At 43.3% G+C, this 12,904-nt stretch overlaps 1 protein-coding gene across 4 annotated transcripts in view; it reads right to left on the reverse strand.

Moving 5' to 3' along the window:
- Nucleotides 1–1,763: 1,763 nt before the first annotated feature.
- Nucleotides 1,764–12,904, reverse strand: part of PPP1R21 (protein phosphatase 1 regulatory subunit 21) — a 102,974-nt gene continuing 91,833 nt past the window's right edge. For all 4 annotated transcript variants that reach the window (XM_076067588.1, XM_032956239.2, XM_032956237.2 and 1 more), the window contains one exon: nucleotides 1,764–9,426. In XM_076067588.1, coding sequence (XP_075923703.1) covers nucleotides 9,400–9,426 — 27 coding nt within the window. In that variant the 3' untranslated portion in view covers nucleotides 1,764–9,399. The remainder of the gene's footprint in view (nucleotides 9,427–12,904) is intronic.

Below are 12,904 nucleotides of genomic sequence, written 5' to 3' on the forward strand. Positions count from 1 at the left end.
AGCCACGGTATTCTGGCCAAGGGTGGATGAAGCAGACAATGCGAGGGAAACTTTTCCAGCTCCTTCCTCGTGCCCGGGAGGTTGCACAGCATGATCTTGAACAGGCTGCTCAGTCGCCTGGGGGGGCTGCCGAGTCCCACCGCTACTTATGTCTGGCAAAAAGACGACCCGAGCAGTCCGTGTGCAGGGCTGCAGATCGCAGTTTATCCACACATCTGCTGCTTTGTTGCTCGCCCATCACCACAGGACTTTTGCGATCCAACACACTACACCCCTGTTGTTGGTGGCGTTTTAGACAGATAAAAAATGTATTACATATATCGGCCATGTCCATGTATTATATCTGTCTAAAATGCCGCCAACAACAGAACCATCATCTCTCTGTGATTACCATATATCGGCCATGTCCATGTATTATATCTGTCTAAAACGCCGCAAACAACAGATATAATACATGGACATGGCCGATATAGTAACAATAGAGAAATGATGGTTCTGTTGACGGCGTTTTAGACAGATATAATACTATATTACTATATATCGGCCATGTCCATGTATTATATTGTCTAAAACGCTGCCAAGAACAGAACCATCATCTATTATTACTATATATCGGCCATGTCCATGTATATCTGTTGTTTGCGGCGTTTTAGACAGTGTTAGCCCAGAGAAACGCCAAAAGGGGAATAGTACAATGTGTTTGCTCGTGGTGGGCACTGGACGTTGAGGACAATAAAGGTGATCCAGGAAGTGCCGCATTTGCAGTCGTTCGTTACATTTGGATGGTGTACCTGGGCAAGATCTCTCGCAACCAAGGCTGTCCTTTCTCTTGTATGCCTGTCCTGGTATTGTCCAAAAGTGTTCACGACATTCAACGTGCCAAAAGTGAGTGGCGTCACCGTCGTTCTTTTTTTTCTTGAAGGAGGAAACCACAGAAGTGGGATCCCAGCCACGGTATTCTGGCCAAGGGTGGATGAAGCAGACAATGCGAGGGAAACTTTTCCAGCTCCTTCCTCGTGCCCGGGAGGTTGCACAGCATGATCTTGAACAGGCTGCTCAGTCACCTGGGGGGGGCTGCCGAGTCCCACCGCTACTTATGTCTGGCAAAAGACGACCCGAGCAGTCCGTGTGCAGGGCTGCAGATCGCAGTTTATCCACACATCTGCTGCTTTGTTGCTCGCCCATCACCACAGGACTTTTGCGATCCAACACACTGCACCCCTATCCCCGCCCCCCCCCCCCCTCACATATATTTCCACATGAATTTATGTTGGGTGATTCGCCACTAGCACGGCTCGGTAGGCCACCGCACCACTGTGGCCGTATGTATAAGATGGCGGTGCCCTTGGCTTTGTAGTCCACTCGATGACAAAGCTAATGGACCTCTGCCCCTAAGATAAATAAACCGTACCCCTCTGAGTCTATCTCCACCCATCGCTATTATTTCTAAGTAACATTTAGCAGTTGTGGCACAAGGCTTGTAGTATTTTCCCTGCCATTCTGACGTTGTGGTTGGGATGGTAGATAGCAGCAGCCACGGCTTTTACACGTGGCTTGCAAACAAAATTCGTTCCCCCATCGACATGATGTGTAACACATTCACTTCTACGATTACTCAGCACATACACACTCCCACCGTTGTTTTCCACGAAACAGATCGGTGGAATTAAGACTTCAGTTCTCTCCGAGATTGCATTAGCAACCCGCGACTGGAGGAACTTGTGCATAACCTTTTCCTGCCAAATATAAGCCACTTAGCCAAATACGTTGAGCGATTTTATTCACACAAAGCCACTTATTTTCAGGGCGTGCAAAAGTCACTGCCGTTATGAGAGATTATCCACTTTCACCCTGCACTGAACTACTCTGAGGTGCTGCAAGAACTGTCTATCTAATGCACTCCCATCTCAGCCAAGTCTCGCAGATATGAGCGGACTGTTTGAAGTGAGAGCAGCTACAGGATCACCTGCACAGGCTGCCATGGCAGGGAGAGGGAGTGTTTGTCCATGAACCCCACCATGCAGCCTGGACATCTGGTAATAGTTGTGTCCCCCACCCCACTATGGTGACCTAAGCAGTGTTTCATGGCAACTGGTATAACCTCATTGTGTCTTCATGTAATGTCATCCTGCTCTCCTGAAGGCAGTCTCATTGCAAACTTCTATCAAAGGGTCCGGGGGCCCCCAATGCATATCAGAATATGGCCGATTCTCTCCACTATAGGAAACCATTGACTCGGGTCACACCTTTAGCCACCTGGGAAGAAAACCGAGAATAAAAAGGTCTGATGTTGAGGCATTTATCAGGGCCAGACCCAGCTGTGTGTGATGTGCATGGTGAAGCAGTTGAGGGAGTTTCTCCTCCGGGGAGCACCGTGGCCGTGGCGTTCCACTTCAATTGTAGCAGTGAATGAGTCCGCTGGCACAATTGCAAGGTAGACCAAGAAGACTGCTGTGTACAAGGTATAAAGCACTGTAATGACCGCGATTAGTCTCTTGTAATTATCAGAGTTGGTGTGCAATAGTGATGGGGATTAAAAATAGATTATACCAAAGAGCAATTGGGCACAACTTATTAATCAATCATTTACCTTTTGAAGCTTAAATTGGTAAAGTTGAATCTCAATATGTGTTTAACTTAAGAGGAAGTTGCAAAACAAAGATGAAGACATTGAAGCAACTCATGAGCTGCTTTAAGAATCATCACTGAATCAATGCGTTCAGGAAAATTATCCATATTTTATAGGAAGCAATGAAATTGATGTCAAATATGCCGTGGCCCTTTTTCATTCCACAGAAAAACAATATCAAACTGCGAAGTAAAAGCAATAAATGAGCACAATCCGATCTTGCCTCCGCTTTATCCTCTACTTTATCTCGATCTTTGACAAAGTAGCTATTGGTTTCGGAATGGAAATAAGCAAAAAAAAGCTCAAGAATTAGTGGTGGAGCCTGATTACTGAGTCTGATTTATAGATAAAAACATAAAGCTCTGGGCTCATCAAAGGTTGTGGGAAGTTAATAGTGGTCCGCGTCGTCTAGAGAAGCCACCTCCTGGCATGGCTGCCAAAGTGCATGAGCTCTTACTCGACCGCTGCTTTGAGCACTGATATCTTGAAATTGATCTTAACCACTGTGTGTCAAGATTCTCAGCCACCATTTTCAGTGTCGTTGTGAAGACTGTCAAGAAATTCAGGGCAGAGCACTCACACTAAAGAAAAGGTGTTTATGATAAAGGGTTGTTTTGAGTTGTATCACGTAAACATACATGTATCGCTAAACCCACCACCACCCGGCACAGCCAATTAGTAACGTTTATCACATGAACAAAACGTGCCAATTAATTACTAGTTCAGCACATCGGTTCAGTTGCAGAGTAAACCCACAACATTAACAATTTGAGTACTGTGACGTTTCTGGCAAATCGCCTGATGAGGCTGGTTGTAATCACCATTGAAACGTCGTACTCCAAATGTAAATGTTGTGGGTTTACTCTCCAACCCACCGGTGTGCTGAACTACTATTTGGCACATTTTGTTACCGTCACAAACCTTACTAAATGGTTGTGTTGGGTGGTGGTGGGCTAACGACACATTTATATTTACGCTAACTGAAAACAAACTTTATAATGAATAATATTGGTCGCGAAAGCCTAGGAGTTAAATTAAAAAAGGTGAACAGCTCTGGCAACTTTGGGTAAATTATTTGTGCATCTGCTAAACTGAGGCCCTGGGGAAAACCATTTAAGATCAGTGGCTTCAGTGCAACATTCTGTAAACATAATAGTAATTTTAAGTCTCACAATGTCACCTGAAAATGTCTATTGCTTTGCCAAAGACATTTAACTAGGGTTGAGCCTCAAGATTCGCAATTCACTTTTCAAGGGAGGTGATGGCAGAGACCCGCAATACATTTTCTCTTTAAATCTCACTGTGTGACAAGAAGACCCTGCTTAGATGTTTGGTCAATTAATTGTAGACTAAAACTTTTCAAATAATATAATCATACACTGTGGATAATTGTGCAAAACTCAACATCTCAGACCAGGGGTCGGCAACCTAAAATAACAAGGGCATTTTTTTTTCAAATTTGGTAAACTACCTAGATATTTCAAGAGCCGCAATGCGACGTGGTGAATACTAGAGTGTGGGATCTCTTAATAACCGTCACGAAGTAGCAGCAGCACCGTAAAGAGCCGCACACAGCGCACGCGGAGTCACACGTTTGCCGACGCCCCAATATAAAATATAAAAGGGAATTCCTCCGTTATTCACACTTAACCAATTGAAAAGTCAGCTCTTCCACGTTAAGATCTCAGTCGCAATTTTTGATGGTATGAGGGAGCATCAAAAAGTCCATTAAAATAAAAACTTGAATGCCTTAAAGTCGTGTTATATTTTTCAACATGGTCCTCTTGAAACACAATGCACTTGGTCCATCAACAATTAGATCAATGGCCTCCTGCAAATAACTCACACCTTGTGTGTTGCTTCTTCTTGAGCCGAGTGGTTTGGTCTCCTCGACTGGGGATGCCTGGCTATCTCCACACTGCTTCCGATTGCATTCCAAGTCCGTGTCGGCCACCCTTCAATATATTGAGACTTCCAAGTGCTAAAACGATAATAAAAAAACCTGCATATCGCAGATCGTGCTCAACAGCGTTGCAGCGCTGCTCAGCTGGAACTCACTCATTTGGGAGCTTCTGCAACCTGCCGAGCAATTAACGTCTGCCCTTGCGAGCATGAAACACAAACTCTAAACCAACAAGTTAACTTGCGTTTGGAAAACAACTAATAACTAATGCCCGGATGAGTGCCTCTAACACTTTCATGGCACTATGTAAATGTGTATCATTATCACTAGGAAATAACTTTCCTCACTAATTATATTTTCACTTTGAAGACAAGCAAAACGCACTCGGAGCCAGGCATTTTCTCCAAATCTCTCAGTATGAAATCCGTTTTTTTCAGACTTCTCTGGATATTTAGGATTTTCCCAAAAATGTTTTAGTTCACAGCATATAACATAAAACATCTAATACTAAATTACCAGAGTTGATCTCATGGTGTGAAATGAGACATTGTTTTTTACAAACTCTAACCTGAGTTCGCAAATAAAACAGCATGTTGGAGTAAACAAATGATAAACTCTGTAGATATAAGCAACCTACTTGCTGTACTGGCTTATGACAGGAACCACCTCGATGTAATCCAGCACACCGCTACCACTGCTGGATATACGTGCATCTTGATAAGCCCATCATCACGCAGCATGGCTCCCGGTATCCATCCACACTAAGTGTTCACTGTACGGTCCAGGCTATCAGTCATGGCCTATCTACTGTTGGATGAAAGTATCCCCAAAGCTGTCACCATCCCTCACGGTCCTGTCATGCAACAATCAATCTGGCTCCTGCACGAAAGCTGATTGTATCACTCCATGTCTGTGGTAGTAGACTGTAAATACGTGCAGGTATATAACAGGACTGTGCAGCTGAAATTACCCATTCACTTCCTGATCGGTTTCCTCCTACCAAGGATATGAGGTCAGCAGAAGACAGCACAGCAACTAGAATGCTCAACTATTTTACGTATTCTAGTGCCATCCCCCATCAAGCTGGGACAGCACTGCGACGGGGAGCTCAACTCATACTTGGAAAGTTGCCATCTCAAATCCTGGCTGGGGGCTAAAGTCGGCACGTAATAATCCTCCTAGGAAATATAAAAAGGAGTCCAACTGTGGGAATGTGTTTATCGGCTATCTTATTTCCCACAGCTGGCCCATGGCTACCAGATGAGAGTAATAGCGGTTGCAATAGCCCAGAAGTCATAGTAGGAGCACATTCACCGCTTGTTGCAGGGGGTTCACAGTTCAAACTCAGTCGGCCGCCCTGGTTATGACTGCAGGTGTGTATTAACCGTAGATAATGCGCTGTCTGCTTCACAGTGGATGTTGAAGATCCGATAACATAATTGGGAAAAGAGTTGGGTATTGTGTCATCATCACGGTGCAACTTTTAATATGGCTGCAAAATTAATCAATTTGGTATTGCACAAAGCAATGACCCCTCCTTTGAAGCTACTGCTGATCATGTCTGTGAAACACGGCACCTCCAGGATAGCAATTTGCAATAATAATGGCGCAAACATCAAATGTATTGTCATTCATTAAAGAATTGGCTCCAAGTCCCAAGCAGTGCCTCCTGATCATTAAGACCTACTTTACTTGGAATGGTTCCTTCTACAAACAAAATGACGGTACCCCCATGGGATCCCCCTTATCACCAGTGATAGCCAATATTTTCATGGAGAAATTTGAATCAGACGCCATCCAGACTTCCACCCTCAGACCTTCCCTGTGGAAGAGATATGTGGATGACACTTTCGTCATTTGGCCACATGGCCTCCCAGCTCTGAACCTTTTCCTACACCACATCAATTCCAAACATCCCGCCATCAAATTCACCATGGAAGTGGAGAAAGATGGCAAGCTACCATTCTTAGATGTTCATTTTGAGAGGAGACCTGATGGCTCATTGGGGCATTGTCTACAGGAAACCCACCCACACAGATTCCTACTTGAAACCTGATTCCCACCACCACCCAGCCCAAAATAATTCTCTCATCAAAACTTTATACCATAGGGCTCATTGCATTTCGGACCAACACCACCTGACCAGTGAATTAAAACATGTACACTTGGCCCTCAAAAGGAATGGTTACTCTGACCATACCATCCGCCAAGCTGTCTCTCCCTCCATACAGAAACAACCACTTGATACTCCGGTCAAAACCATCACACTTCCATATATAGCAGGCGTTACTAAAAAGATTTCCAAAATTTTAAACAAACACAAGATCCAGGTCCGGTTCAATACAGTACACAAAATTCGTGATCTGATCCCATCCGTGAAGGATGTCATTCCTGATTTACAGTACCCCGGGGTTTGCAAATTAAGTTGTACCTGCGGTGATTGCTACATCGGTGAGACAAAGCGACATGTCTCTGACCGAATTCGCGAGCACAAATCAGATTTGAAACACGGCACAAACGAATTCTTCTGCCGTGGCTGATCACTGTTACAATGCTGTGGGGGATCACGATATCATTTTCTCCGATACCAAGGTTCTTTGCAAACCCACAGGCTTTTATCAGAGGTTTGTTCATGAAGCAATTCAGATCTACAAACACAGACACAATTTCAACCGAGAGGATGGTTTCAAATTAAGCAACCATTGGAAAGATGTTCTAAATCGAACTAAACATTAAACTAATTTCAATGGTACAGTATATTTTTCAAGTAGTGGTACCCCAAACTTTCGCAGCTCTTATAAATTCCCCCTTTTCACACCATCAATAGGTAAACTCCCCCCTCCCCCCTTTCCCACCCCCCCGCGCCAAACTGCGAGTCCACCAGCACGTACACCAACTCTTTCCTAAAATCCGCCAATCAAATGCTAATTTGTATGCTAATTTCTTTGTCAGAACACCTTGTTTGCTCGCACACAGGTCCGATGTCTGAGCGTGGTTGTGTTTCGCTCAATTCTCCTGTTTGATGAGTACTAGGTGCCTCGGTGAATGTATATGCTCTAACTTTAACATAGCTATTTCTGTGACCAGTTACAAGCTAATCACTCAGCTATTTCAATGCTAAATTCGATGCTAATTCCTTTGTCAAGGGGTACCTCTGCTGATATGTATACTTTAACTTAGCTATTTCAATGAGCCATTTCAATGCTAAATTATATGCTAATTCCTTTGTCAAGGCACTTGGCCTTTTTCTTCTCACACAGCTTAAAGGTCGTGATCTAAGCGTGGCTTCTTCCACTCCAGCGCTAATTCCTTTGTCAAGGGGTACCTCTGCGGATGTGTATACTTTAACTTAGCTATTTCAATGAGCCATTTCAATGCTAAATTATATGCTAATTCCTTTGTCAAGGCGCGTGGTCTTTTTCTTCTCACACAGCTTAAAGGTCGTGATCTAAGCGTGGCTTCTTCCACTCCAGCGCTGTCCTCCAGACAGTCTCGTCCCTTCACCTGATGAAAGCCGCTTGTGTTGTGGCCGAAACGTCATGATTTTTTGTTATTTTATTTTCACCTACGTGACTTTACCCAATAGAACCAAAGAGTATGGATCCTAGCAGTCACGAAAGCTTTAAATCTAGAATTGATGCAGTGACACTTTCCTGGTTAAACATTATTTAGACAAATATGGACATTTCATGGTGACAGGGAATTAAACTGCATACTTGGATATATTCGTGTTATTTATAGTCAAACACATTTACTGAATCAATATTTATCAAAACAGAAATTGTCCAAACATCCATTTGCAAGATACTACTCAGAATGCGAGGGTTCCCTGGATAAAAGATTATTCAAAGATCAGACTCCAGTGATCATTATATACAATTTCGTCAATGCCACCACACTGCCATCACTTCCGCCAGATTCTGAAACTGCTGCACAGTGAACACACAATCTTTAATGTCTGTTCCACTGGTATTGGTATCCACCATCTGGCTTCAGGGCTTCCCATAAGCGTGCGGCCTCTTAGTGCCATACTCACGCCCATGTGCGTAACCTGCCCTCCCTAAACAACCCAGTAATTCCATCCTCCTTTGTCCCATTCTGTCTACAATGATTTCAAATGTCCAAATTGCTTGCACTATTATGCCCAAAGATTCATGACATCCTCTATGTGCTTATATTTAAGGGCCAGAATATTTCCCAGTTATTCTTAAAGGCCACCTTTCTTCACTTGTATTGAAACAGAAATTACTGCTGCCTCAAACATTGATACAAATGACATTTACAACGTAATTATTTGATACCCACAGTGACAAATCAAATATCTAACTTAATTCAAATGGCAAAATGTGCATTTGTAATCCAGCATCCTGGTCCCAGTAACATTCAGGATTTGTTAATCCCCCCAAATAAAATTGCTTTATTGAGTCCATGGTGTTCACAGATTGCTCCTTGAAATAACATCGGTTTACCCAGTGCCTTTGTATGTATGTTGAACTTCTTTCACAGGCCTCTTTGGTTAAAGGGGACCTTACCCTTCTGATGAGACAAAAAGACTGTGAAGCCAGTGTGGCGTTAGCCTTTTTAAAACAAATCACAACCGACAAACACCAATTGTGACAAGGGCTGCCCAACAATGACAGATTAAACATTTCATTTTTAGTGCCAAAACAAAATCCCAACATTACGTCTATTCTTATTATTGCCATCAATCAGATGAATCCGCACATTTATATCAATCCTCTAAAATGCAGCAGACGGTGTTCACGTGGCTCCGAGTTCATATCTTGGACCTCAGCGGTGGGGTGCTGCATTTGTGAGCACAGCGATGTAGACGGTGGAGGCCGAAGCAGACGATCACTGTTACTCTTCACCGGGACTTCTTCTTAGAGCTTGCCTTCACAAAGGATACAGCACAGTCAGGATTATTGATTAAGCAGTGTATAACTTTTGGGGAATTTTATCACCAATTATAACTATTTTGACAGCTATGGATATATAAAGCTTAGCTTTAAAGACTGCGATTCATAAATTACTTTTTTGGGGGGTTTGCCCACGTAATGATGTGGCCAAACGAAACTCTCTTCCACCCTACAGAAAAACAAATTAACTTGCCGTGTGTACCCACATTTAATGCTCGAATGATCACTACAGGTCGCCGATAAGCTGAAGAACAATTATTACAACCAAAATTTTGCGTTTTCGATACATTTTACTTTATGAAACACCAAGCATCTTCAGGCCAGATCGTTAAGTGGCCTAACCAAGAAAATCAAATATGAATCATAGTGGCTGCAAAGACATGTGTGGTAAGTCTACTCTATCATCATAATCATAACCAGCCATGATAAATCCACTTCTGGATGAAGGCCTCCAAAATCTGTCACCATCTTTTATGGTCTTGCGATGCAATAATCTACACAGCACCAATGCACAAACTAATTTCATTGCTACACCTCTATGGCACAAACTGTATCATCATCACCACCCATGGATTACTTAAACATTGAAGTTCACACAATACACGTCTCGAATATAGCAATATAGCGCTACCATGTGGTGACAGGGTGAACGAAAAAACAATGCATTGACGTTTGAGAAAAATCCATCAAATTCCACAATTAAGAACCAGTGGAGCAGACTGCCACCTTTCTCTTATCCAGTAACTCTGGTCCATGTTACCCCCATTGTCATTGAAGCCATTGCACTTAATGTCACTGTTATCCATCACATGCAACACACCCATACACCTTCGCAAACAATGACACCTCCCATATACGTGTTCATTCCTTTGTGCCAGTCTACAATAATTTACATTTCCATGTTCACATGTTACCCGTAGTAGTTTAAAGATTCCTCGTGGACATGCGTCTACGTGTATCAGAAAAAGCCATTTAGGACAGCATCCTATTACAAAATACATTAAAAAATTATGAAAATTTATATTGTTGATTAGGTCTCGTGTTGAAACCAATCCTGGTGCCATTGTTGCTACATCTTCTCCATCACTCACCTTTAAGTCATCAGATTTTAAAAAAACAGACAGGGTCTTGACATTGTCCATGTTAATATTGGAGGCCTGATCACTAAATTTTTACAATTCAAAATTGAATTCAATAATATTTGCCCAGACATCTTCTGTATGTCTGAAACATAGCTTACCCTGTATTTAAATCCTAGCCTAATATAAATTGAAGGATATAATATATTACCTGCCTATGTCAGCTGTTATTTTCGACTCTGTGTCTCTCTATGCCTCTCTCTTAGATCTCTCACATGTCCTTTGGATTGCACTCTCATGCTCACATGCCCTTTGGATTGCACTCTCATGCTCACATGTCCTTTGGATTGCACTCTCATGCTTACATGCCCTTTGGATTGCACCTCTCAGGCTCACATGCCCTTTGGATTGCACTCTCATGGTGCTAATCTCTCATTAACATTGCTGTTGTGCGCATATGCGGGCATAAAACTCTTATGCGGCGACGTAAGCTCATTCATGCTAATCTCCCTCCCTAATCCCTCTCTCCCTAATCTCCCCCATTAACACAACTGACGTGCTTACGTCCGTGGATGGAATTCCTTTCCAGCTCTGACCCCGATTGCTTGCCCATTGCCACATATATAACCTTGTTGTAACTGCTCTCTCGCTGGTTCAGCAGTTCCACTGCTGGATATTTTTCCACCTGAGGACGACTGCTTGTGTTGCGATCAAAACGTCGTGATTTATTTTATTTTATACCTAAGTGACTTTACCAAAAGAACCAAAGAGTATAATAAATATTAGACAATCAAGAGGAGGAGTGTGGCGACACGACACCGCTCCAACCTATCTCGGAGTGAAGCTGGACCATATGCGAACTTTCCATAACCACCTGAAAAAGGTAGCCACCAAGACCAAAACAAGGCTCAATCGGGTCCAGAAACTGGCAAACACAGGCTGGGGAGCATTAGTAACCAGTGCTACGGACATCAATAATGGCCTTTTTTGTACTCTGTAGCCGAGTACTGTGCACCAGTACGGACCAAAAGTAGTCGCACTTGACTTGTTAATGTCCAACTGAACACTGCAATGAGGTGCATCACTAGAACCCTCAAGTCGATCCCAACACCCTGGCTGCTCGTGCTGTCACAAATCTCTCTCTCACCCATGTGCTGCAACCCTCCGAGAAGTCTTGCGAATTGAGGAAAACAGTCGCCTTTCCATTCATCAGGAGTTCAATAACATCCCTTGTCCATCACTTGAAGTACGCCGCAAGCCCTTTTTCACCTATGAGTTTAACCTTAAACATTGCAAATTCAAGCTTGGAGGGCTGAAGGGAGTTAAAAATAAGTCACAAACAAACAACTGGTGAAAGACCTAACGCAGAAGATCCCTAGGTTTGACCTTCCACAGAGCTCATCTTCCACCCTAAATCGCATCTGCACAAATCATGGCAGATGTGGCTACCTGATGCATTAATGATAAATGTAAAACTCTCCAGTGTGCCGCAATGCCAATCCACGAATACGGAGATATCGTAGTGATAACACTCCACTGCTCCTTATGCGCGTATCTGGCTTGACCACCTGAATGTGAAATTGTAGTTGTTGCTATGCATCTACATCATCCATATGAAAGAAGACATGTGGCTGCAGAGACCGAAATTCATTTGAGCAGATCTGGAGGCTGTCCGAGGTTCCTGGAGAAGCTGAAAGATAAGTTCCTTACCAGGTGATGACGATGAAATAAGTTTCCTTTGGCAAGCAGGGGCCGTGGTGTGGCACGCACACTTTAACCATCAAGTAAATATGAAGGCAAAAGTGTTAGCAAGCACCTACGTATGTTGGCAGGGCACACTCGGAGATGATGTAATCAATACCATGCCCAGCAGCATGCATCTGACCGAGTGATGTTTCATGAATACATCACAAATCGATGAAAGGCTGAGTTGATCTTTGGGAATTTCAGGACAAATTCACATATGACTTGCTATTGATATTGTGTATGGCTATAAATGAAATTCAGGTGGTGACCAAGATAGTAGTGTAGACGATGAACCACAACACCACCATTCAGGTCAATGCACAAACAACAAATAAACAAATATCCATCATAGCCTTGCGGACTGTTGGGGCAAGTGCTGTCCGTGAGTTCTTATTAAGGTTGGCATGACACAAGAAGACATAGTATGCCAAGTATGCCAAGTGCTGATATTTACATCCTGCACCAGGTACTCATTTAAGGCCAAGTTGACCTCCTGGAGGCCCAGCAACAGTTCAGATATTCGTCAACGATGTTGGCCATGACCTAGAATTAAAACTGGTTCACCAGGTTTGTAGGGCAGAGCACTAACCACTGTACTACCGCTATGCTACTGCTACCAACGTGAAAC

This window comes from Petromyzon marinus, chromosome 17 (assembly GCF_048934315.1).
Source record: "Petromyzon marinus isolate PM22_M1 ecotype Great Lakes invasive population chromosome 17, UKy_Petmar_22M1.pri1.0, whole genome shotgun sequence".
Classification (NCBI taxonomy): domain Eukaryota; kingdom Metazoa; phylum Chordata; class Hyperoartia; order Petromyzontiformes; family Petromyzontidae; genus Petromyzon; species Petromyzon marinus.